Raw genomic sequence first — 26,846 nt, forward strand, 5'->3', positions numbered from 1 at the left:
CGGCGAAACTGATACGGCTGATTTGTATAACGTTGGACGGATCGAAATCAAGTGTAAGGTTTGGTAATTGTTTGGTTTGAAATTGGTAAGGTTTGAAATATCGACGTCATTTGTTACCTTAGATCAGCGCTTCTCAACCTAGTGTACATGTACCCCTGGGGGTACCTTCGTCGGACCCAGGAGGTACCTCGGACAAAAATGCATAATGGCGGATTCATTATAATTTTAATCAAAACTTATGGATAAAATTTTGATATATCAAGACAAAATTTTCAAAACGACTTAAGGTACCCCGGGGCAAAAAAACGCTAGTTCAGCAAAACCGTTAACGTATACTTAGAAAACAGGGTATTTCAGGACATTAACCACGGATACAGCTTCCGTTGTTGAAGTGTAGACGTGTTGTAAGCCATTTATTCGGTTACAAAAATATTGGTAGTGACATAAATAAATTTACCTGTGGGACCCACTTACCCCTTAAAACGGGGCAAGTGGGACTTATTCTGCTCTATATTGCCGAAAGAAACTAATTTGAAGAATGTAGATATAATGTTCATGTAATTTCTCAGTCGTAGTATTTCAGATCATGGATGGAGGTTTATTGCTTGTCAGACTTTTGTTTTTGCAAAAAGAAAATGATTACAATGTTAGCAAATATAAAAACAAGACAACAGCCGGTTTACTGTCTGGCTTTCCATAAGCTTATTTTCTTACCAAATGTGTTAGATGGAAGAGATGAGCAAATCTTTTTTCACTTTTCGAACGAATGTTTTACTGTTTAGAACACAAATTATTACATAAATTAGAACTTCAAAAGAAACGTTTTTATTCAGGCGATGCGCAGTGTTGTAAATTTGTAATAGAACGAAATGGCCAATTTATGTCTTAAGCACTTTATTTATCTGAAAATCTGTTAATCTGATGCGATGTTTAAAAATAACGAAACACAAGAAAAAAAAACTGTTGATCTATTGTAGAATAAATAGATTGTTTGCACTGTAATCGGAAAATTTCGCATAGTTATAACCATTGCTCTTTTGCACGATTAAGATAATTTCCAGAAAGTAAAATACACATTTGGTAAATCAACTGTACACTACTTCTTAACAACGAAACCAACGATATCAACTGCATTTGATTCAGATCCATATGATATATGAGTGTCGAAGTTATTTTCCACTAGAAAACAATCTAAAAACAGGTAAAATGGCTCTATCGAAAATGTTTTTCAAATATGTCCCACTTGCCCCATGTATGGTAAAACTTAAGGGCAAGTGAAAATTGCAGATTTTGGCTTCAATCAAAACTTTTAAATCGTTTTCGATGTCACACAATTATTTAATTACTCAAAATATTCACTTTCCCCATCAATGATGAATTTAGAAACGACTATTTTGTTGGAAATCCATTGAATCAAAATAAAAGTAATAGATTTTGCCGGCAGTTTAAAGTCATGATTGAACAATACCATTAGTATGGTGCAGCAAATGGTTTTGATTCCAACTTTTTTTGTGTCAGGCGAATTCGTTGATAATCCTGCTTCAACTTTCTAGGACATTGTTACCATTTAAAACGTCCACCGATTAATCGGCAGCCATAGTACCCACTTACCCCGTATTTTCACTTGCCCCGGGGTACCTTATCTGCTTTTGTAAACAAAGAATCAATCGACGATTTGACGAATCTGATAGCTCTCCCACGTAAACCAACTCCATCAACAGGTAGCGGAATCCTTCACCTACCTATTGATGGTGTTGATTTGCGTGGGAGAGCTATCAGCTTCCGGGCCTATAGAAAGGAGGAAAGTGGCCGAATGCCACTAGGCTGAAACCCATCTGGCCGAAAGTCAGTTGGCCGAAAGGGTCATTTGGCCGAATGGGTCATTTGGCCGAAAGGGTCATTTGGCCGAAAGGGTCATTAGGCCGAAAGGGTCATTTGGATGAAAGGGTCGTTTGACCGAAAGGATCAGTTGGCCGAAAAGGTCATTTAGCTTAATAGGACATTTGGCCGAAAGGTCAATTAGGCGAATAGTTTATCGAAAAGTGAGAAATTAGAAACGAGTAGAGAGACGTCTCACTACTCACTTTTCACTCCTTTTTTTACAGTGACAAGTGAGAATTGAAGAGTGAGAAGTTAGACGTCTCATTTCTCACTCTTCATTTTTCTCTTCTCACTTTTGACAGCGAGAAGTGAGGAATGAGGAAAGAGAAGTGAGACGTCCCACTTCTCACTCCTAATTTCTCTTTTCTCACTCAAAAGTGAGAAGAGAAAAATGAAGAGTGAGAAATGAGATGTCTAACTTCTCACTCTTCATTTCTCACTTCTCGCATCTCTTTTTTACAGTGAGAAGTGAGCAATGAGGAGTAAGAAGTGAGACGTCTAGCCGAATAGGACATTTGACAGAATAGGTCATTTAGCCGAATAGTTTATTGAAAAGTGAGAAATTAGGAATGAGATAGACGTCTCACTACCCACTTCGCACTACTCAAATTTGACAGTGAGAAGTGAGAAATGAGAAGTGGGACGTCTCACTTCTAACTCCTCATTAGTCACTTCTCGCTGTAAAAAGTGAGAAGCGCGAAGTGGGTAGTGAGACGTCTAACTTCTTTCCTCATTCTTCACTTCTCACTGTGAAATGTGAGTAGTGCGAAGTGAGACGTCTCTCTTCTCATTCCTATTTTCTAACTTTTCAAAAAACTATTCGGCTAAATGACCTATTCGGCCAAATGTCCTGTTCAGCTAAATGACCTATTCGACCAAACGATCTTTTCGGCCAAACGACCCTTTCGACCAAATGACACTTTCGGCCAAATGACCCTTTCGGCTAAATGACCCAGTTAAATGATCCTTTCAGCCAAACGACACTTTCAACCAAATTACTCTTTCGACCAAACGACACTTTCGGCCAAATGACCCTTTCGGCTAAATGACCCTTTCGGCCTAATGACCCTTTCGGCCAAACGACCCTTTCGGCCAAATGACCCTTTCGGCCAAATGACCCTTTCGGCCAAATGACCCTTTCGGCCAAATGACCCTTTCGGCCAAATGACCCTTTCGGCCAAACAACCCTTTCGACCAAACGACCCTTTCGGCCAAACGACCCTTTCGGCCAAATGACTCTTTCGGCCAAACAACCCTTTCGGCCAAACGACCCTTTCGGCCAAATGACCCATTCAGCCAAATGACTTTCGGCCTAATGGTCTGTTCGGCCAAATGGTATATTCTGCCAAACAACTTTCGGCCAAATGGCTTTCGGCCAAATGACCCTTCCCCCACACCTTCCAGGTTATGCACCTTTTTGAAAAGGTGCAGTTCAAAATGGGTAGGTTGTACAAATATAAGTAAATAAGCATAAAAAATCACTGTTTTTGTACCCTTTTTTACAAAAAAAAAACTGTCCCTGCGAGATCCCGATCACATATTGTCAATCTTCGATAACGTCTTAAAAGGTGATTAAATTATCTTTCGAAACAGCCCAGAAAATTCCAAATTAGCCAAAAAATAAAAAATTAATAACAATTTCAATTTGGGGTCAATATGACCCCAGAGCACAGACAACGTAAGTTTTTTTAATACACTGTAGCGCTTATTTTTGATTTTTCAAGCGAATTTGCACTAGGAGAAAGATCTCGGCGAGTTTTACCAAAATACCAAAAATTAGGCGAATCGGTTGAAAACTAAAAAAAGCCTTTCAAAGTAGCCTGGGGTCATATTGACCCCAGAGCACAGACAAAAGGTCGTAAGAATTTTCTTGATATTTAACTAGACTCTTTGAAAAATCAAACCTTTTAATCCAACTTCTATAAGGTAAGATCCTAATTGATCTCTTAATTAAAAATATTCAACATATTATTTATTATCTTCCGTCAGTAAGGGGCGCTCAATGAAGGGTTCGCCAAGGGCGCTGAGAGTCCACGCTACGGCTCTGTCTGTTAGTAATAGTCAACATCATCGACCTCTTCCGGAGTTGCACAAATTCTAGCAGCTAGGAACAGCGACCAAAACGATGTCCGATGTCAGTAGATAGCGTGCTTGGAATATGAGACTACAAAACTTGTGGTAGAGTGATTCAAGTTTTGCGCTGGAACCCAAAAAAAACTGGTTTTGAATGTTTCTTTTGATGTTAAACTGATTGCAACGATAACTGAGTTGTTGTTGTCTGTTGAATTCAGAATGCTAAAATACTCCAGACATGAGCTAAATCAAAATGATTGCATTTCATTGGAAGGCGGAGAAGCTTTTCCTTTTCAACAGGACAAAAATGAGACCAAAGTAATTTGAATGACAGTAATATCAGTCACGTAGGAATTTCCCACAGAAAGGAAAACAAATCGTGAAATCAAATTCATCAGAGATCTTTCAAAGGTAAGTGGTTTTGTAGATTGGTGGTACGGCAAAAAAAACATTTGTTGTGTGCATTTGAAGTAATTCTGAGAATCCTAAATGCTAAGGAATCAAAAAGAAGAAAAATGCCGCTCAAAACGATGGTTGCAAAATTCGCATCCCTCAATATAATGTTTGATTGAAACATTTGGAGTATAACTAAAAACATTCTGTATGAATTACTTAAATTCTGAGCTGAAGTCAAACATTGAAATCAACCTAGAATAAGTAGAAAGTAGGATTATCCGGTAGCACATATTTGCCAGAACAGTTGCTGTTACGTATTACCATTTCCCTTGCCATTCCCTATTAAATAATCTACAGCCGAGAAAAACAATACCCCAATAAGCATATCATGTCAGCGTATGCAGACAGACCCATCGCTACCGTTTTTCCGTAGTCAAAGTTCCATTTCAATTTGATTCAATCCAATCCCGCAAGTGATGCCTTCCTTCATAACCGCCACAAGCTCAAACATTGAATTTTAAAAATTGTTGCAGTCAAGCATAAGCGCCGCTGGGATTGCCTCCAGTCAACTCAGTAAGCCGGATCCTGTGGCAAAGCCCCTGGGATCACCGAAAAATGTATTCCGGCCAACCGAACGAACCGGAGAAACCGGAAACCGGCGGATCGGATTAGTATTCCATCATGAAGGTAAACAGTACCGGCGGAAAAATTTCGCTTTCCCGGAGTGCAATACATTCTTGGCTTCGGTTACGCTGCTGTGCTTATGTTGCGTTGGTTTCGTACAGCCGGGTGATCTGTGGCGTAGGGCACAGGCAGCTCAGTCGTAAGGGATGTGTACTGTACAAAACAGTCTGTTAGTGTGGGGTGGTCGAGGAAATCCAGCCATCCAACCGAGAGTTTCTCTTGGTGCCAATGGACGTAGCCAGGAGAATGCGAGAAGTGGGCACGTTGTTTGCCTTTTTATATTATCAGTTGATCACATTTTGTTAGAAAGCTCTGAGATGTAATACGTCGTTGATTATTATCCAGTCGCAACCAGCGATTCCGAGCGTGTTTCTGATCAGAAATAAGCTGGAAATCATATTTTTACGTTTACTGCAACGCGACAAGAAATTTTTTTCAGATATAAGCTTATGAATTCTTGACGTATTCTGGAAATTAGATTCTGACCTGAACAGCGTTAATGGTTGTATTTATTTTTTTCTAAAAAGCTGTTATCTGCAACAATAACAGTCTCTAATTTGCTTTGTGAGCAAAAATGTAAAATTGACTTCGAAAATATGGTGAGCACCATCATGCAAAAGATGTGATTATAAATTTTGTTTTTCACGTTTTTAGCATCGTCCCCTTAGAATGGCACCTGTCACCGTCTCTGCACGGCAGTGATACGACTTAAAAAATGAGGTCTGGACTTGCAACCGGATAGTGGAAAAACGTGTTCCCACAGTGGGAAACCCGTACAGAAATGCCTCGACTCCTACTGGCAAGCCAGCCGCGCTGAAAAATGCAGGAAGCTGTTTCGGGGTTTCTGCAGTTGGAAATGGGGAAGAAAATGCACCATCCGCCTTTCTATCAACATGTGAACTCGAAACCCTGCTGGATGCATTTATATTAAATTCTTTCTGAGTGGTTCCCATAGCGAGGAAAATGCTACTCCAACAGAATGCCGTGCTGTATAATTTTCTAGTATTTTTCCCCATATCATGCGAGGTTTTCTAATTGAGAAAAATGTAAATAGGGTTTTCTTTATTCGTATGATGGATTTACGTTATAACAAGAAGTTACTACTGTTGGACTGAATCCAATTATTGTGCTCGGTTAAATCATGTAAATGTGTAAAACAATTTATTCACACAAATAATAATCAAACAAATTAGATGAAATCGAAATTGTGAATTTAAGCCAAGTAAAATAGAAGATTTAAAAGCGTGTATAATTGTTAAAACAAACCTTAATCATAACTCCGTAGTCTTTATGAATGTTCTAATGGATGCATCCTTCACGTCATTGAGCTTATCATTCATTGGTGTATAGACGTTGACCACATACGCTGACGCAATATTGACATGTCATTCTGTTCTACTCAACTGTCATCCAGAGTGTTATGCCCGGACCGAAGTTAATGATGGTCCACCAGATCCAGGACAGTCGCATCGGCATTTAAAGGCGTGGGTTGACATCGTGCCAACCAGCGCTAGTAATACCACCTGAGGCTGCCTTCCAACGACAAAGAAAGACCTTCTTTGGGCGCTTCGGTGGTGTCAGATAATAAAATACCGTCGTTCCCTTTAGAAAATTTTGTTTCGAATTCTTACACGTTTTGGTTTACCACCTTTGTGTGGCAAGCGAACGACAAGGTTTCCTCAACCTCTAGCAATGAAAATTGTGGCGTGACCCTGTGCCCCATAACACTGACCAGCACGTACTGAAAGGGAATCCATCCTTTGCCCAACGAACAAACACACAAACAATATTGCCGGTTTAACTTTTGACCACACCACCGACGAACCGTAACTTTTGATCACATTCCTCCTTCGTTGAGAACGAAGGTATGTTTGTAGGTACTCCAGTTTGAAAGCATTGGCTTTTCCCGTGATTATTTTTATTGTCCCAGTCGTCGCCGCACATTTTTAGATATTTGAGCATAGGGATAAGCGGAAAGGGCAAGAAACAAGGGAACTGTTCCCATTCCCATCTTACTGTAACAAATTCTGTTTTTCTGGAAACTATGAGATGAGGATAGGAACAGTTACCCTATCTATTGTGATTTTCTTGCTGATATACATCATACCTGTATGGAGACAACTTTCGGTACACCAGAACTAGAGGTGTGAGCCGCCGCCGCCGCCGACATTTTTGCATCGGCGCGCCGTTTAAAATTTGTCACGCCGCTGATCTATTATTTTCCAAGCCAATTCAAATTTTCAGTGGAAACCCCAAAGATTTAGTGCAATTTCCATATCATTTCCAGATAGATCTCTACAAAATCACGTTGAAACTCCAGAGAATTCTTCGTGAAGATACCAATTATTTCCATGAAAATTCCATACAATATCTTGTTGAAATTTTGAAAAGTTCTCCGTAAAAACTAAGCGTGAAAATTGCGAAGGAGTTCCCGTTGAAATTCAAAAAAAATCTAATTGGAAATTGAATTTTTGAACAGAAAAGAGTCGTTCGACAGAAAGCCACAAGGCTGAAAGTTATTAGGCCGAATATGTCGTTTAACCGAAAAGACTATTTGTAGAACCTTCCCGAGCAAATCGATAACTTTTTTTAATGTTGCGAAATCATTGATTATGTTTACTTAATTTGGGTCGTTTTAACGGTTCAAATAACAAAACGTAATAGTAGAAATATCTTACTGTGACATTCAATCATAACCTATTCCTGCTGTCGATGTGAGCAAATCGAAAACTAATTCTGATATTGGTTTCCGATAACAAAATAAAACACAGTTTGACGTCATATCATTCAATTTAGTAATCTACAGTAAAATGAGATCAAAATATGTAATCAATAATAATGCTTTAAACATATTTGAAAACGAATTATGACTCAATTTGATGTCAAAATCAAAGTATGTTTACTATATGATCTCATTATAAGGGGGATCCCGTAGCGTAGTTGGCTACATGTTCGCCTTACAAGCGAATGGTCATGGGTTCAATTCCCAGCCCTCCACCAAAACCCTCGTCAGTCGCCGGATCCGCAGCATATACAGTGGCGTTTGGGGTACGCACCTTACCGTCACGGCTGTCTGATGACGACTGACAACTTGTTCTTCTCGGAGGCATTCCTCCAAAGTTACCCGGATAAATGGCAACCGAACAATGCAACGATCAATGGATGCACGACATGGACAAACGGACACAATGGACTCACGACAAGATGGACTGGCACTGACATGTATAATGGTAATGGAAATCTAAAAATAGACTCGGTGTAGATTCTGTACAGCAGAATACCACAGTAGATCTCGGCACAGTAGCGGTTAAGTAACACAGAGTGCCTAACAAATAAATAAAGGAATAAAAAAATAAATAAATGATCTCATTATGTTTTCAGACTTCGCTAGGATATCTAGCCTAAAGTTATTTGACCATTTGGTCATTTGTCATTTGGTCGAACAGTTCCTTTGGCTAAAAAAAAAATCGTGAATATGTCCTTCGGCCGACATAGTTGTTTGATCGAAAAGGACTTTCGGTCGAAAGTGTCGTTTGCCTGAATTGGTCATTTTGGATATTTTGAAGACAATAACGGGAGAATCTTTTGATTTTCGCCTCAAAATTTTAACGAAAGATTGCCAGTTTTTCCAGAAATTATTTTCAGATTTTCCACGCAAACTACTTTCAAGCAGTACTGGTAGTTTTCGTGGCAGTCATGTGAAAGCGAAAACATTGCATTTTCATTTTCAAGAGACCAAATGAAAATGTAGCCGTCTCCCGGTCACCTGTCACATTACAAGCAGTCATGGTGGAAATGTCACTTTGTTTTGAAATCTAAATTTCCAAATAATTTTAATAGATCTGTGCAAATAACGATGACTAGTCGATAAAATGATTGTATTGTTTTTGATTTTCGAGTTAGAAGTAACATTATTGAAGAAGAAACAGCTTGTTTACAATAGTTTGATGCGCTTTCATGAAATAAAAATCCGTGAAAATATAGCAGAATTCCTTTCATTGTTTATGTTTTCTTTGAAAGCGGGAGAGAATAAAATGTAAATATCGCGTGACCTCTCTCAATGAAAATGAAAATCTCAGTACTGCTTTCAAGTATCGAGAACTCTTTGGATTTACCAAGGAAAGTTGTTTGGGATTTACATGAGAATCTCTTCAGATTTTTCACGAGAAGTTGTTCCAAATTTCTATAGGAAAATGTTCGGAATATCCACGGAATGTTCCTATTGAGTTTCTGTTGAGTATTCTTTGAAATTCACACAGAAAATTGTCGCTGGTAAAAGACATGCGTTACGTTGACTTCCCCAATCTAGATTATATAAGACGGTTAGTTTTTTATTCTTTATTAGAGTGATTTTTTCGCAGGGAGAAATTCATCACTAAACGGCTAGTTTGGCATAGCCAACTTTAAAACATCAAAAAAATGCTCGAAATTTTTGAGGATTTTTTAGGATTTCATCAGACAATTCTTTCTATTTTCGATTAGAAATTCCATTGACCGAAAGCGACAGACGTCTGAACTGGCAATTTGGCCGAAATAGTTGTTTCCCCGAATAGGTCATGAACCCAAAAATGCTGTTTGGTCGAAATGGTCGTTTGGCAGAATGAAATATTTGTCCGTAAATTTGGTCAACAGGTTATACGGCCAAATGTCAATAACTGAACGGGTAATTTAATGGGATTTTCCAACAATTCCTTATGGACAATACATTTATTTATTTATTTATTCAGGCTAAGCCCGGAGTGGCATGTGTAGTATATAAGAGTCTTCTCCTTTCGGCTCGGTCCATGGCTACACGTCGCCAACCACGCAGTCTACGGAGGGTCCACAAGTCATCTTCCACCTGATCGATCCACCTTGCCCGCTGCGCACCTCGCCTTCTTGTGCCCGTCGGATCGTTGTCGAGAACCATTTTCACCGGGTTACTGTCCGATATTCTGGCTACGTGCCCGGCCCACCGCAGTCGTCCGATTTTCGCGGTGTGGACGATGGATGGTTCTCCCAACAGCTGATGCAACTCGTGGTTCATTCGCCTCCTCCACGTACCGTCCGTCATCTGCACCCCACCATAGATGGTACGCAGCACTTTCCTTTCGAAAACTCCAAGTGCGCGTTGGTCCTCTACGAGCATCGTCCAGGTCTCGTGTCCGTAGAGGACTACCGGTCTAATGAGCGTTTTGTAGATTGTCAGTTTGGTACGGCGGCGAACTCTATTCGATCGGAGCGTCTTGCGGAGTCCAAAGTACGTACGATTTCCAGCCACTATGCGTCTCCGAATTTCTCTGCTGGTGTCATTTTCGGCAGTCACCAGTGAGCCCAAGTACACACCTCTGCCACCTCGATTTCGTCACCACCGATGCAAACTCGCGATGGGTGGCTCACATTGTCGTCTCTTGAACCTCTTCCTATCATGTACTTTGTCTTCGACGTGTTGATGATTAGTTCAAACCACTTAGCTTCCCTCTTTAGTCTGATGTAGGCTTCCTCCATCATCTCAAAGTTACGTGCCATAATATCTATGTCGTCGGCGAAGCCAAATAGCTGGACGGACTTATTGAAAATTGTACCACTCGTGTTAATCCCTGCTCTTCGTATTACCCATTCCAAAGCGATGTTGAATAGCAAACACGAAAGACCATCACCTTGCCGTAACCCTCTGCGGGTTTCGAAGGGACTCGAGAATGCCCCTGAAACTCGAACTACGCACATTACCCGATCCATCGTCGCTTTGATCAACCGTGTCAGTTTATCCGGAAAACCGTGTTCGTGCATTAGCTGCCATAGCTGGTCCCGATCGATTGTATCATATGCGGCTTTGAAGTCGATGAACAGATGATGTGTGGGCACGTTGTATTCGCGGCATTTCTGCAGTACTTGGTGAATGGCGAATACCTGGTCCGTGGTGGAGCGTTCGCCCATAGAACCCGCCTGGTACTGCCCCACGAACTCCTTTGCAATTGGTGCTAGTCAACGGCATAAAATTTGGGAGAGTACCTTGTAGGCGGCGTTCAGCAATGTGATTGCGCGGTAGTTGCTACAATCAAGCTTATCGCCCTTTTGTAGATGGGACACACGCCACCTTCCATCCACTCCTGTGGCAAAACTTCCTCCTCCCAAATCTTTATAATGACCCAGTTCAGCGATCTAGCCAGTCCCTCACCACCGTGTTTAAGTAGCTCTCCTAGTAGTTGGTCAACCCCAGGGAGTTTGTTGTTCTTAAGCTGGCCAATCTCCTTCTGGATTTCCTGGAGATCCGGAGCCTGTGCACGCGTTCTCCCAGATCCATCACCATACCGCCATCTTCGTCTGCCACATCGCCATTCAGGTGTTCTTCGTAATGCTGCCGCCACATTTGGATCACCTCACGCTCGTTCGTAAGAAGGCTCCCGTTTATGTCCTTGCACATATCAGGCTGTGGCACGTGGCCCTTACGTGAACGGTTTAACTTCTCATAGAACTTTCGTGTGTTATTAGCGCGGTACAGCGCGGCTCCGTCTCTTCACGGTCTCGATCTTCCTGCTGGCGCTTTTTCCTCCGGAAAATCAAACTCGTCTGTTCCGCGCCTGTTTATATCATGCCTCGTTCGCCCTCGTGCGGTGTTGCAGCAATCTCGCCCATGCTGCATTCTTTTCTTCCACTAACTGCTCCCATTCGCCGTCATACCAGTCGTTTCTCTGATCCGGGGGTACCGTGCCAAGTGCAGCGGTTGGACAATACATTAGTCGTTCGATAACTGCGACGCATTCAGGACGGCAAACAATTGTCAGACGGCGTCAGAATAGAAGTGCACCTGATTGTTCAGCGTTATGCAGCTATCATCGTCATTGACACAGTTTTGAAGCTCATACGTCCGATATTTGCAAAACTGATGTAACTATTGAAATGCTGTTAAAAGCATTGCAGTTAAATTACTTTCAGTTATCGAACGTAATTTCCCGTAGAAACTTCGAACAATTTTTCGTGGAAACATTTTGAACAATCCTCCGCGAAAATTCTAAAGAAGTTTCCGTTAAACTTACGGACAATTTCTCGTGAACATTTTATCTTAGTCTCCCGCGGAAATTCTTGAGAATTTACTGTCTTTATTATTCTAGACTGAGAAAGCCAACGGTTAAACACTCATTCTACCAATCGCACTCTCCTACAATTATCAAAAATTTTCTGTGAAAATTTCGAAGAATACTCAACAGAAAATCAACAGGAACTTTTCGTAAATTTCTGAATTTTTTCCTGTAGATGTTAAGAACATTTTTTTGTGAAAATTCTGAAGTTTCTCATGCAAATTACGACGATTTTTCTGCTAAATTCTAAACAATTTTATTTGGGAATTACACCTTCTCTTGGTAATTCCAAAGATTGCTCGAAAATATTTTCCATATTATGAAAAGTCTTATAGATTTTTCTGGAGAAGTTCAAAAGATTTTTCTTTTAATGTCTTGAAAATATCCCGAAAAATTGTAAAAAAATCTTTGAAAATCGTAATGAAAAAATCGCCACGCCGATTCATGCCGCCGCCGCCGCTGGCCAAAATGGCTTTCGGCGTGACGACGGCGACGAATATCGGACCGGCGCACACCTCTAACCAGAACTCAATTGGAATTTTATTTTCCACCTTGTCCCTTAAAGGAAGACTCATAAAACGAGCACACGAAAAATATGGCGATTTTCCACATCCTTCCCTCCTTCGCCACGCTTTTTGTAAGAAAAGGCTCCTTATGCCTGTTTACTTTTCACATCCGCGATTATTTGTTCACAAAATAAGGGAGGTTCGTCACCTGTCAAGTGTTGAAGTAACATGCATGTTTTATGTCCATAAAAATAAAAATACTAAGTTATATCACTAATCTGATATGTTGATGTTCCCATGAGTGTTGTTCAAGAGAACGTTGACCTCCTAGGCAACTGAACACAATAACTAGGGATATTGAAAATGTTCACATTCGAGCATATGGAGACGCATGATACACTTGGGCATTGGTGCATCATCTTCTTATGACTAAGCTTGATGGGAAATGTTCGCCGCGCCACACCGCCGCCACCGACAGTTTTTGGCACGCCGACGATATTTTTGCATCGGCGCGCCGCCGTTTAAAATTTTCCACGTCTATTCAAAATAAAAGAAGTCGAAATTAGAAGTCGAAGTAGAAATTTCAACGATTTATTGGAATTATTGGCACACCAGGAGTTCACTTTCTGAAATCAGTATGGCAAAAGGCATTTCATTCATTTATTTAGTCTACATCTAAACAGATAACACTGAATCAACAATTTGACGCCAATTGTGGCATCATTGACACGTTTCGGGGCCACATCTCTCCATCTTCGAATACGCCCCCACGCTCGCCAAGTCGTTTTGCACCTGCCGGATCTCTGCCCATGTCGCTCGCTGCGCTCTACGCCGTCTCGTACCCGCCGGATGGAAAACGAACACCATCTTTGCAGGGTTACTGTCCAGCATTCTTGCAACATGCCCTGCTCATCGTACCCTTCCGGCTACGGCTGGCGAAAGGCATCTAAGGTTCGATTTCTCAAAATTCAGCGACTTCATCGAAAAAATATTTGGTAGGCGTTGTAGCGGATTCCTTCCTACATAACCGGTAGCAAATAGTTTTTCTTAAAAAGTTCCTTATTTTGAGATAACGCTACAAATTTTTGGCGGTTAACTCATGCTGGCTATTTGCGTATATACAGGGAATCAATATTCGAGCAACGCCTAACAATATACCTACAACTGGCGGAGCCAGCTATTGTTTTTTGGTGGGGCACCACTAAGCGCAAGAACAATAGCCGTTGAGAACAATGGTGTGATTGCATCGCGTGGTGCCATACCTCTGTCTCCGCCAGTCATCAACAGTGTTTGTTACTCATAAACGCACCACGCAACAAGCCTTTATCAGAATCCTTACCTTACATGCTATGATATTTCCTAGAATATGATGCTATTTTTGTAATCAGAGTTAGATTCTCGAATATTTTCATAAAAGCAGAAACTACGATAGCATAAAACTGAAATTTGCTGTAGAGATAATAAAAAATAACGCGTTAAAATATGTCTTACCAAATGGGTTCAAAACGTTTACACACAAAAAAGCGTTCCCATATTCGTGAACCAGAAAAAAAAATACACCATGATTTAATTCATGGATTCGCGAACATCAGTTACGTTTTCCAGTACGATCCAGAAAATGTGACTGTTGTTATTGGCATTACATCTCCAACGGAGAAATTGCCGCCTCGCAGCTTACTGTTTATTAAGCATTTCCACGGGGAAGCGTCGTTTGACCGAATGCAATTTGGCCGGATGCCACAATCTAGGCCGAACAATCCATTAGGCCGAATGGGTCATTCGGCCGAATATGTCATTTGACCGAAAAGGTTATTTGGTCGAACAGGGCATTTGACCGAACCGATTATTTGGCCGAATGGGTCATTTGGCAGAATAGGTCATTTGACTGACACTTCTTCATCATCATTTCACATTTCTCACTGCGAAGAGAGACAACTATCTCCTTTCTTCGCTCTTCCCACTTTCCACAGTGAGAAGTGATAAGTGAAAAGTGAGACGTCTCATTGCGTATTTCTCACTATGAAAAGTGGGTAGCAGAGCTTGAAATGTTCATCTTCATGAAGGAACTTTAGTCCGAATTTTGACAAACATCGCATGAATATTCAAAACATAGAATGACATAGTCAGACGACTATTCCACAAACTCATTCATTCGACTGTCACTGAGTGTGGTCACTTTGTGCAGAAAAACACATAATTAGCATCGTTTACATTGATGTTTACCGTTAAAAATGCCTCACGGGTGAAAATTGGGTTTAGTTCTATGTGATAAACTATTTTACTCATTTAAAACGTGTTCAGATTTCAGATAATTTATCAATTTGTAGAATGTGCATAAATATTCAAAGACTAAAATTCAGCCGAATATTGATAGTCCAGAGCCGACTATGAATGTGTCTGGAAGTGAGCTGATAAGTGAAGAAAGGTGGACTTCAACAAAAAAATCGATTATTTTACACTCTGGTGGGTAGTGCGAAATGAGTAGTGAGATATGAGACTTTTTTCTAACTTCGATCTAATTATTTCTCACTTTTTACTGTGAAAAGTGAAAAGTTGGAAGTGAGTAGTGATACGTCTTCGCACCTATCACTTTTACAGCAACTTGTGAGAAATAAGTAGCGCGAAGTGCGAAGTGAGAGGTTTCACTTCTCAATTCTCACTGATAAATGTACACTTCTCACTGTGAAAAGTGAGAAGTACGAAGTGCAAAAAGAGACGTCCCACTTCTCACTTCCCATTTGTCACTTCTTACTGTGACCACTTAGTCCTTCACACTTTCAATAGTGCCAAGTGACAAATGATTAGTGAGATGTGAGACGTCTCACTTCCCACTAATCATTTATCACTTCTCACTGTAAAAGTGGGAAGACCAAAGTAAGAATGGAGACGCCTCTCTTCTCACTTATAATTTCCAACTCCTTATATCTCACTTTTGCAGTGAGAAGTGAGAAATGATGCTCTTCCCCCACTTCCACAGTTATTAACTGTGAGGCTTCTGAGCCAAATTACTATGTTTGCAATCGTATATTCATTGTGCTTGCCCACAAATTTATATTTATATCATGAGGCTAACACGATGATACCTTCATGTCCAGGGAAGTCGAGATAATTTCCAACCAGACCGGGAATCGAACCCAGCCACCTTCAGCATGGTCTTGCATTGTAGCAAAAACCATCTAGTCGTACACAGTAAACTCAGATCACTGGAGTCGGTAAAATTTTACCGGGTTTTCAAACAGCTGAACGTTCGGTAATGAGCCCGGTAATTTTTTTGATTACCGAACGCCCAGTAAATAAAAATCAATCTGAACTGTCAAAAATTGCAGTTTGTTCGGCAAAAAATTGACGATGTTATCAGTAATTTTACTAACCGATATGTCAATAAAATTACAGGACGTCGGTAAAACATTAACATTTCTTTCGGTAAAATTTTATTGATTTTACGGATCGATCAGTAAATAGTTTAAAGAATATTTTTTTGGAAAAGAGAAAAGAATGTAAAAAGGAAGACAAAAAATACATTGTAATATTTAAGAAATCATGTTTTTCTTTTTGCCCTCCAAACATCAATTGGAATTATGTATTCTTATTTTCGATATTTTTGTTATATTTTACTGCCTCATTTTCAATTTGTTTTCACTGAAAGTTTTTCCTCCATCGCATCAGTTTAATTGATTATTTATATTTTCAGTTGCAGTCTCAAGCATACTGATCCCATATGTAATTTTTGAACGATGCTTTTCTTGTTATACTGGCGGTCAACAAAACTATATTCATCAGTGGACTTCACGACTAGAATGGATTCTAGCAGATCACAAGCCGAACCGTGAAGTCTAAGAGCAAAATAGTTTGTTTGGACAAACTAACTTGTGAACGTCGGCACAAAAAGAATTGCATCGTTGAAAACAATATGAGACCACTAATGCTTATCACATCACATGCAAATGATTAAAAAAACTAAAATTTGATAACTCACAAAATCTCGTTGAAGCAAAATCGCGAATCGAAAAGTAATTCAAATGGCGTCTGTTTCTTTTCTATTTAGTTTCAATTGTTTGTTAACAGTTGTCTCCGGTAATTTTTTAAGTATATTTGATGAAATGTTCGGTAAAGTTATATGTTTTACTGTCAGTACAGTATTTTATTACCGAACAGCCTATAAACTAATGAATTGCCGAAAGAGTCAGTAATTTCTTCACGGTGTACAGTAATATTTTTTTCCATTTACTGAGTCATCGGTAAAAATATCAATTTTGACAGTAGCTTTACAATTATCTCAGTAAAATCATGATTTACCGAACTAAAACTGTAAAAATAATTACCGAACAGCGAAGTCCTTGCTTAGTGTGTACTTCTGATTTCTATTGACTCGTTAATCAAGCACACCATCCATATTTAACCCATTACATTCATCACAAGCCTAGAGTTGTATAAATTGTCCCTTCGACCGGCGAAATCCGATTGCAAAGCGACCGTAACCACAGCCACCCACCGCATGTAGCGGATGAGGTCTAGAAATGTATTTCCTTCGTAGAAACTAGGAGGATTATTGTTCGCATTTTAAAACATTATGCACCACAACATGAAGTGGTCCGTGGCTGATACACGCAAAGGGTAACTACCATTTTGCTCGATTTATTGTATAATTTGATGATTAAGCACCGATTACAAGCAGAACTGTTTTTCATTGTATTTGGTACTTGCCCTTGAAGGCATCTTATCAAGATTTTTTTTTTTTTTTATTCCTTTATTTACTTTTAGGCACTCTGTGTTACTTAACCGCTACTGTGCCGAGATCTACTGTGGTATTCTGCTCTACAGAATCCACACAGAATCTATTTTTAGATTTCCATTACCATTATTGTTGTCGTTGCCAGTCCATCTCATCGTGAGTCCATTGTGTCCGTTTGTCCATGTCGTGTATTCAATGATCGTTGCATTGTTCGGTTGCCATTAATCCGGGTAACGTTGGAGGAATGCCTCCGAGAAGAACAAGTTGTCAGTCGTCATCAGGCAGCCGTGACGGTAAGGCGCGTACCCCAAACGCCACCGTATGGGCTGCGGATCTGGCGACTGACGAGGGTTTGGTGGAGGGGTTGGGAATCGAACCCATGACCATTCGCTTGTAAGGCGAACGTGTAGCCAACTACGCTACGGGACCCCCCCTATCTTATCAAGATTATGTCTTGGAAAAAAAATAAGCGCAGCAGAAAAGGAAACCTTTCAATGTCGGACACTTCTTGAAAGAACATTTGAATCATTTGTCATTTGAAACTGCATATAGCCATATTACACAATTTCAAGAAAACAAAAAAAACTGTTTTTAAACAAATTGGCACCGAATCTTTCGAATTTTTTGGATATAGATCAATAGTTTTTGGCAAAACTCAACACCATGGGGCACTTCCAGTTCGAGAACTGTAAGTAGTAGGGGAAGGTGGGTAGACTTGATCCCCGGGGAGACTTGATCACCCCCGGTTTTATCGAAAACTAAAGTAGTTTTGTTCTAGCGTATATTTTAGTATAGATCCTCTAGACAAATGATCTTTATGTGGTGAGTTATTTTTTGGATTGACAGCCTCATTTATTCTGCAGGGCGGTTTGTATGTTTTGACCTTCCAAAGATTTTTTATTGGCCACGCAAACTTTTCATAACAATGACCGAATGCTTTCGTTTTTCACAGCAACAAGCCATAAATATGCTTATTGATCTGTACTGATGAAAATATCAAGATTCCATCAAAGTTTTAGGATATTTGAATTTGAAGTTATTGCTTCAATATAGGGACACTTGATCCCCCGTTATTCACCCATACAAAAAATTGGCGAAAAAAAAAATAAAAACCGTTCTTAGGCTTCTAATTTTTTGTAGATTTGACGGATTTGATGAAGGGTTGGCATGAAAAATTATTTATTGCGTAGATCTCATAGAAAGGGGATCAAGTCTCCCCAAATTTTAAAATTGCATGTGCTGTCCAATTCAATAACAAAAATCGTTCTGGTATACGCACAGCAATTCGATAATTCCGCGTATTTTGAAGGGAAAATATTTAAAAAATCTGAGGGCACCTTTCTAATTTTATCAAAGCAAGTTCTTGGAGAGGGATCAATTTCCCCCAAATATTTTCAAAGTCGATTTTTGACAGCACTCCAAAAAATCGATTGTGTATCAATAACAACAATAATTTAAGGACTGTCATACATCAGTAAAGTTAAATGAGTAATTCTCGCTGAAACCGGGCCACTATTTGCACGAGGTTCTTAAAAATGCCTAAATTTACATTCTTTCGAAAGCTTTCGGCGAGTATATTAAGGATCCGAGTTAAATTCATCAGAAATATGAACCCCTCGTTAGTTATACACGAAATCATTTTTATGGACCCCTCGATTTTTGTCAAATCTTGACTCACCAAAACTGTCATAAATCCAACATTTCTCAACCGATCATAGAGATCAGCATATCGTTGGAAAGAGGAAGAGTGTATCCTCAATTTGCAATAATAAAAATACAAACAGCCATATTGAATTTGGCCGCCATCTTGGATTTCTTTTTAAAAACCATTTTTCCGCCAAGTTCGCAACCACCGATTTTGAATATTAATACATCGATGGAAAGCTTAGCTTATATTGTGCATTGTGTCCGAAAATCTCAGGTGTATGTTTTTTCTATCAAAAATTATGTATGATTTCCCAAATTATTTTTTGAAGGGCCATCTGACCAACGAACATTATTTTTATGGTTAATATGGTAATACGACGTCAGTTCCTTGATTTCATACACTATTCTAAGCCAAATATGTTTTAAAAATCAAAAGCATATCTACAACAGTATTTTATTTGAAGGGCTCAAAAGTTTTGAGCATAACGGAGCCGTATTCAAGTTATTGTATTAAATAATTCAAGAATTTTTGTATTGGTAAATCGTACATAACTTTTGATAGAAAAAACATACACCTGAGATTTTCGAACACAATGCACAATATAAGCTAAGCTTTCCATCGATGTATTAACATTCAAAATCGGTGGTTGCGAGCTTGGCGGAAAAATGGTTTTTAAAAAGAAATCCAAGATGGCGGCCAAATTCAATATGGCTGCTTGAATTTTTATTATTGAAAATTTAGGATACACTCTTCCTCTTTCCAACGATATGCTGATCACTATGATCGGTTGAGAAATGTTGGAGTTATGACAGTTTTGGTGAGTCAAGAATTGACAAAAATCGAGGGGTCCATAAAAATGATTTCGTGTATAACTAACGAGGGGTTCATATTTCTGATGAATTTAACTCGGATCCTTAATATACTCGCCGAAAGCTTTCGAAAGAATATAAATTTAGGCATTTTTAAGAACCTCGTGCAAATAGTGGCCCGGTTTCAGCGAGAATTACTCAAATACATATAGTCTGTATGGAAATTGCGTATGTTTATTTATTTTAGGCTGTGATACATCGGAAAAAAAGAAAGGGGATCAAGTCTACCCAGTCTTCCCTACTCTTCAAAGCGCGTGCACATATAGGGTAAAACGACCTATTATGGAGGGGTTAAGCACCGTTTCAAAATGAAATTAATTACAAAAATTCTTCAAAAATTACCTGTTGGTCGAATTCCATATTGTAGTAGTTGAATAGGATTCGTAAATATTACGTGAATTGTGCTTAACTTATGTTGTTTTGTTTTTATCACAATAAAAACAAACTACCGCAATAATAGGACGCAGTTTCCTATCGTTGCGATATTTTTTGAAGGTCAGTCCTATTGTTGCGGTATTGCATGTAATTCTTATGGGGAGCGATACCGCAACAATAGGACCTTAGCACTACCGCAATAATAGGCTCAAGGGATTCAAATTTTAACGAAAAATGTTGATTTTTCATCATTTTGAACGAAATTTCATCAAACAAAAGCTGTTCTAGTCGTTAATTCGAAGAGTTTTAGCGTACCCTCAATTGTTTTCAATGGTGTTGTATCCAGAATGGACTACTATAACACTACCGCAACATTAGGGCATACCACAACGATAGGACGTTTTACGTTAGTTTCTCTACGTAACAAAAAATGTATTTTTGCCATGATACATATTTTTGGACCAGGATTCAGAATATATAAAAATCTCATTTTAACCAAAAATGTTACATCTGCAGTTTCTCAAACAAGCGGATCATTTATAGATGACCATTGACTATCTTATTCAGGAAATTCAAGCTTTTAGCTTAAAAAAATATAAATAAATCGGAAAATGGGAGTGCCCAACATATTTAGAAAAATTTCAAATCGATACTTATTGATTACGTGTAGATAAATTTAAAAAGACTTTTTTGCAATTCCTGATCATAATATCTGGTTTACAGTTTGTCTTTGAGTGTTAAAACTGCCTACTTTTCCATACCAACGAAATGGATGCTTTAAGGTGAATCGCGTTGGAGCCCAATTTCAAATCTACATAGCACTTTTGAGGGCACATAACTTGAAAAGTAAACGACAGACAAAAGCAAAAAGTAGTTTTTCACTTTTGCTCACTTGCAGCATACATGAAAAAATGGTTTCCAGATGTGCTAACCGCCTAAATATTCACATTTGTGCGAGCAAAAACGCGAGGTGAGAGATAGCACGGCCATTGTGGCTGCCATTTTTGGACGCCGCCGTAACTCACCTTAATGAACATTATGCAACTCAAATGGGTTGCATAATATTCATTATAGCACTCATTTGGGTGCTATAATGAAAAACCAACATCAGAACAGTAGTTACATGACTACATTTTGCTGAATTAGCTTCGGTGAGTGCTCAAATAGTGTATTCTATGCGCCCCGTAATAAATTAAATAGTTTAGTGGACATGACATCAAAAATTTCCAAAGTCAAGTACATCTATCGCTTCACGGCTTATCGAACTATGCAATGTGGCACGGTAAAATGGAATCTGATTGTTCTCCGCAGCAACATAATTTATTGGCAAGAATGATCATGTGAAGTAAATTAGACTGTACAATTTTGGTACAGATTTATCAAATTTAAGTCAATTTTTTGTCATTGCAAAAATAGCGAGTGCAACTCGTTGCAAAACTCGATTTTTTCAGCACTCGTAGTATTTATCCAACTCGGCAAGCCTCGTTGGATAAACGTACAACTCGTGCTGAAAAAATCATCTATTTGCAACTTGTTGCACAAACTACTATTTAAACACGCAGCGATCAAGATTTGCTCGTTACCGTTTTGCATCGAATACCCACCTTGACTCATATTCCAAAAACTGGCTCACAAATTGCTAGACATAATTCATGACATTCTGTCTCCCATAGCTGTTCCCCAGATCTGAATAGTAAGATTTTTTTAGCAAATTCTAATATTTCAAATTTGAGATTTATTTTCAATCTCCCATTTAATCTTTGCACTGAATATGTATTACGCAGCAGATAAATACGCACGGATAAATCTATATTCTTTTCATGAACTCCCACTAGTAAATTCTATAAAACTGGGAAAATAAACACAAAAGGGCACACTCAATGTTTTTTTAATCCAGAGAATTTTGAATCAGCGGTGTCCGAATTAATAAGGTAGCGGATCCGTGCCTCGTATTTCGAATCGAAATTTTCGATACTTTGAAATCGCCATTTCAGCCGTTAAATTATTCCAATACACATGCCTGGGAACACCTTGATTGAATTCTTCTCTCTCCCATTTCCGCTTTCAATTCCAGCTGCAGCGGTTGCGACAGTCTGTTCCCATCGCTGATGCTGCTCGAGCACCACAAGGAGGAGTTCGAACACTGGAGCGACTTCGAGGACGACGGACGGCTGCCGTGCTGCCGGCGAAACCGGCGGGACGATGACTACACCGACACGGACACGGGCACCAGCGACGCCGAAAGCGAGGACCTGGAGCGGTTGCTGTAAGGCGCGGGAGGGGAGGGCTTCGGCATCGATGGCGCGGAACGGAAAGATGACAGATGGTGTTTTCCGTCACAGAGGGAATTGATTAAATGGATGGACGGATAGCACCAGTCGATAATCGCCTGGGGCTGAAAATAACTCCGTTGGCGATTGAGGATGAGTGAGAAGTGGGAAGGATACCATTAAATCGTTTTGAAAATGAGAATTGCGGCAGATGCGATTAAATTGGCTTGAAAGACTTGATAAACAACTTAATTGATTAAGTGAATCAAAACTGATTTAGTAATAAGTCATGTGAACCGAAACTTGACAATTTAGTAGCCATCATGAGCTCGTGATCCATTAAATGTAAAGTGTAAAGCATCGAAAGAACTTCTGGATATAGTCATGAAAACTTAACTATAAGATTATCCATCAGTGGGGTTTTCCGACCAAAGTGATTGCGTTGGCATGTAATAATGAGTGATTGATTCACTTGACGGAAGTGTCATTGATATAGCGGAATCGTCTACGATATTCAAATCAGTCGGTAGCAGCGACGGGTCTCCAGTAGCCTTGCGAGGAAAGGTGTAGGATTGCCAATCCGGAGATGGCGAGTTCGATTCTCGGTCCGGTCTAGGATGTTTTCGGGTTGGAAACTTTCTTGACACCCTGGGCATAGTGTATCCATTGTACTTGCCACACAAGATACATACTCATGCAATGGCGGGCAAATAAAAGCTTTCAATTAATAACTGTGGAAAGGGCAAGTGACCAGATAGATTTTGTGTGGGCGCGGGACAGAAAGTTCAATATGTTTTAGAAAAGCGCTTAAAGGCCTATTCTCATTGCGCCCGGGCCGGGCCGGGACCGGGGTTAGGAAGCTTTTGGTTTTATGCTGGAATTTTTGCCAGTTCACATTGCATCGGGTTATCCCGTCTGGGTGGACTGAATACACGCACACTGATGTTCGAATAGAAACGTCAAATTGAAAAACAAATAACACTTATTGATTCACCTAGCGGCGATGATGCCTTTCATCACAAAATTGCATTTATTTACATTAATGTTAATCCATTCCAGCAATTTCTCGAGAAAAAAACGGTGCTACTGAAGTTCTTAGAATTCGTCTTAGGGAATGTCTATCCAGCTTTCCACGCTCGGTAATGGCGGCTTGTCGGCTTGTTTAAAAATCAATCGGTCACTATTCGCGAAGTCGAAGCAAATTCTGCTCTTCCCTCCTATGGGAAATCCCTTTGCTATCTGTCAGAGTTTGAGTGAAACATGGCCGCCATCTCCTTCTCTCTGTTGCTCTACTGTAAAAACCCATAAAGAACTGTCATTGTTTGTGTGAAGAATTTTGCTTCGACTTCGCGAATACTATTTGACACTAGCTGGAGGAAAACGCACTGGCGAAGAGGCCTTTTTCCCTTCCCCTCACCCACGAACGCCAATGAGCTTTCCTCCAGCTAGTGTCAAACAGTACAGTGAACGGTTGATTTTTGCACACCGATAAGCCGCCATTACCGAGCGTGGAAAGCTGGATAAGAAGAGTAACGTCATGTGCCACGTTTGACAGGTCTCCTGCTCGTTTGGAACGCGCATTTGTATGGAACTGACAGACGATTCTGTTCCAATTCTGACACTTGACGACACTGTTATTATAGTCACTGTACAAAAAGTGATCAAACCAAGACAAAATTTTCAAAACGACTTATCTGCTTTTGTAAACAAAGATGCAAACGACGATTTGACGAATCTGATAGCTCTCCCACGCAAATTAACACAATCAATAGGTAGCTGAAGGTTTCCGCTACCTGTTGATGGTGTTGGTTTGCGTTGGAGAGCTATCAGATTCGTCAAATCGTCGTTTGAATCTTTGTTTACAAAAGCAGATAAGTCGTTTTGAAAATTTTGTCCTGAAATTACCTTTTCATCTTTATTACCAGCTGCAAGACCTGCCCCTACGCTTTTCACATATTTAGTCTTACATCAACTTATATTAAAGAAGGAGTTTATTTAATATGTAAAGAAATTGAATATTTTTTTAAACAATACTCATTTAGGGAAAATATAACTATCAGGACTCACAATATTTATATTTCGGTTAGTGCCATATTTTGAATTTGGTTTGTAGAAAATTGAAATAATTTTAATTATCATATATGTTAGAAAGTTTCACAGAAATTCATCCGGAAAATAATTCTTCCAACTCAAATTCTTTCAGGAGTTTCTCATGGAATTCCTTCAAGAATTCCTCCGTGAATTCCTTCAAGAATTCCTCCGGGAACTGCTCCAGTTTCTATACATCAATTTTCTAGTTTCTATACATCAATTATTTTGAAAATTGCTTCTGACATTCCTTCCAGAATTTCTCCTCAATTTTCGCTAGTAAGTAATTCAAAAACTCCTCCACAAATTCCACCAGAAATTCCAGAAATCCAAGTAACTTTCCCGGTAAACCCTCCGAAAATTCCCTAAACGAGTCATAAATTACTCCGTAACATTCTCCAAGAGATCCTACAGGAAATCCTCCAGGAATTTCTTCAGGAAAGAATTCCTACAAGAACTTTTCTGAAAATTCCTCCGTGAATTCCTCTGAGAATTCCCCCGGGAATCCTTCCTTGAATTTCTCCGGGTATTCCTCCATGATTTACTCCGAGAATTGCTCCAAGTACTCCTCTAGGAATTCCTGAGGGAATTTTCCTAGGAATTCCACAGGAAAATCTTCAAGAAATTTCTCCAGGAATTCTTCCAAGAACTCTTCCGAGAATTCCTCCAAGAATTCCTTCAAGATTTCTTCCGAGAATTCCTACAAGAGCGCCTCCAGCAATTCATCTAGCAATTCCTAAGGGAACTCTTCCAAGAATTCATAGAACTCTTCCGAGAATTCTTCAGAGAATTTCTACAACAAATTCTCCGGGAATTTCTCCAAGAATTCCTAAGTGAGTTCCTCTAGATTTTTTTTCCAGAAATTCCTCATGAAATTCCTCCGGGAATTCCTTCAAAATTTTCTCCGGAATCCCTTCGGGAATTCCTCAAGAAGTGAAAAACAATCTGCTCTTTGATTTTACTCCATCCAAACGATTTTACAATCTTAACTAAGTAAGTGCAACTAATGGAAGGCTATTTTAATTTTCTAAATGTCCATCGTTTAGATGGAGTAAAAACAAAGAGCAGAATTTCTTGCACAGAGTGTAAGACAACACTGCCTGTAGGTGACTCGCAAATTATGTTTGTTGTGGCACATAAGCTTTTGTGAAGGCTTGAATACATCCTCAAAGCGCCAAAACCACTTGGTATATTTCCTAGTACATTCCTCCAGATATTCCTCCGAAAAGTTTCAATAAAAAACCTTAGAAAATTACTTTATGTATTCTTCCGGAAATGTCTTATAAAATTTCTTCGAAAATTCTTTCAGAAATTCCATTACGGATTTCTTCAGAAAATCCTACACGAATTTCTTCAGAAAATTCCTTATGGAATGCATACAAAAAATTGTTTCAGTAATTTCTACGAAAATGTTAAGAATTCCTTAGGAGAATCGTTGAGGAATTCCTTCGGAAGTTTCTTTAGCGATTTCTCCAGATATTTCTTAATAAATTTCTCAAGAAATTCCATTTGGAGTTTCTTCAAAAACTGTTTAGCAACTCTTCAATTTTTTAAAGGAATACCTCCTCATGAATTTCTTTGGCAATTATTCTATGAATTTCTCAAATAAATTCTTCCAGAGATTGCATAAGGGATTTCTTCCTAATTTTCCTAAGGAATTTCTTCAGAACTTCTTCCAGCAATTCTCCAAGAATTCTTCCAGAACTTCCTGCAGGAATTCCATCGAAAATTCCTTCATGGGTTCTTTACGAAATTCTTTCAGTAATACCTTCAGATTTTTTCAGTGTTAGTTGTTTAATTTATTTGTTTTATTTTTTCAAAAATTCAATTGGCAACCGAAAACTATTTCATTATCTGAATAATTTTCCTGGAAGAAACTTATAAAGAAATCCCTGATGCAATATCCAAAGGAATTATTGGTGGAGTTTTGGAGAATTTTTGGAGAAGGTTTTGAAGAAATTCCTGGAGGGTTTTGTGCAGGAATTTCTGAATGAAATACATTCGGAAATACCGAAGGCATTTTTAAAAGAACTACTACCCGTTTGAACTACTTTAAGAGATTTTGAAAGTATTTCTAAAATACTTCCCACAAACCACGTAGGCCGAATTTTCACATTTTCAAACCCACCACCCTTTCCCCCCTAGTAGACTTTTCCAAAATCCCTCCCCCACCCCCTTGAAGTCTACGTAGACTTTTTCAAATTTAACAAAATGTCATATGTGATTGGGAAAAAAATTGGAAATCAACCAGGTTTTCAGCAATTCA

At 39.2% G+C, this 26,846-nt stretch overlaps 1 protein-coding gene across 3 annotated transcripts in view; it reads left to right on the forward strand.

Annotated features, from left to right (window-relative positions):
* LOC134212017 (transcription factor mef2A) overlaps positions 1-22,861 on the forward strand; it is a 356,530-nt gene extending 333,669 nt beyond the window's left edge. For all 3 annotated transcript variants that reach the window (XM_062689518.1, XM_062689510.1, XM_062689500.1), the window contains exon 5: positions 22,297-22,861. In XM_062689518.1, the coding sequence (XP_062545502.1) occupies positions 22,297-22,492 (196 nt within the window). In that variant the 3' untranslated portion in view covers positions 22,493-22,861. The remainder of the gene's footprint in view (positions 1-22,296) is intronic.
* The last annotated feature ends 3,985 nt before the right edge of the window (positions 22,862-26,846 follow it).

Source organism: Armigeres subalbatus, chromosome 1, assembly GCF_024139115.2.
Source record: "Armigeres subalbatus isolate Guangzhou_Male chromosome 1, GZ_Asu_2, whole genome shotgun sequence".
NCBI classification, from domain to species: domain Eukaryota; kingdom Metazoa; phylum Arthropoda; class Insecta; order Diptera; family Culicidae; genus Armigeres; species Armigeres subalbatus.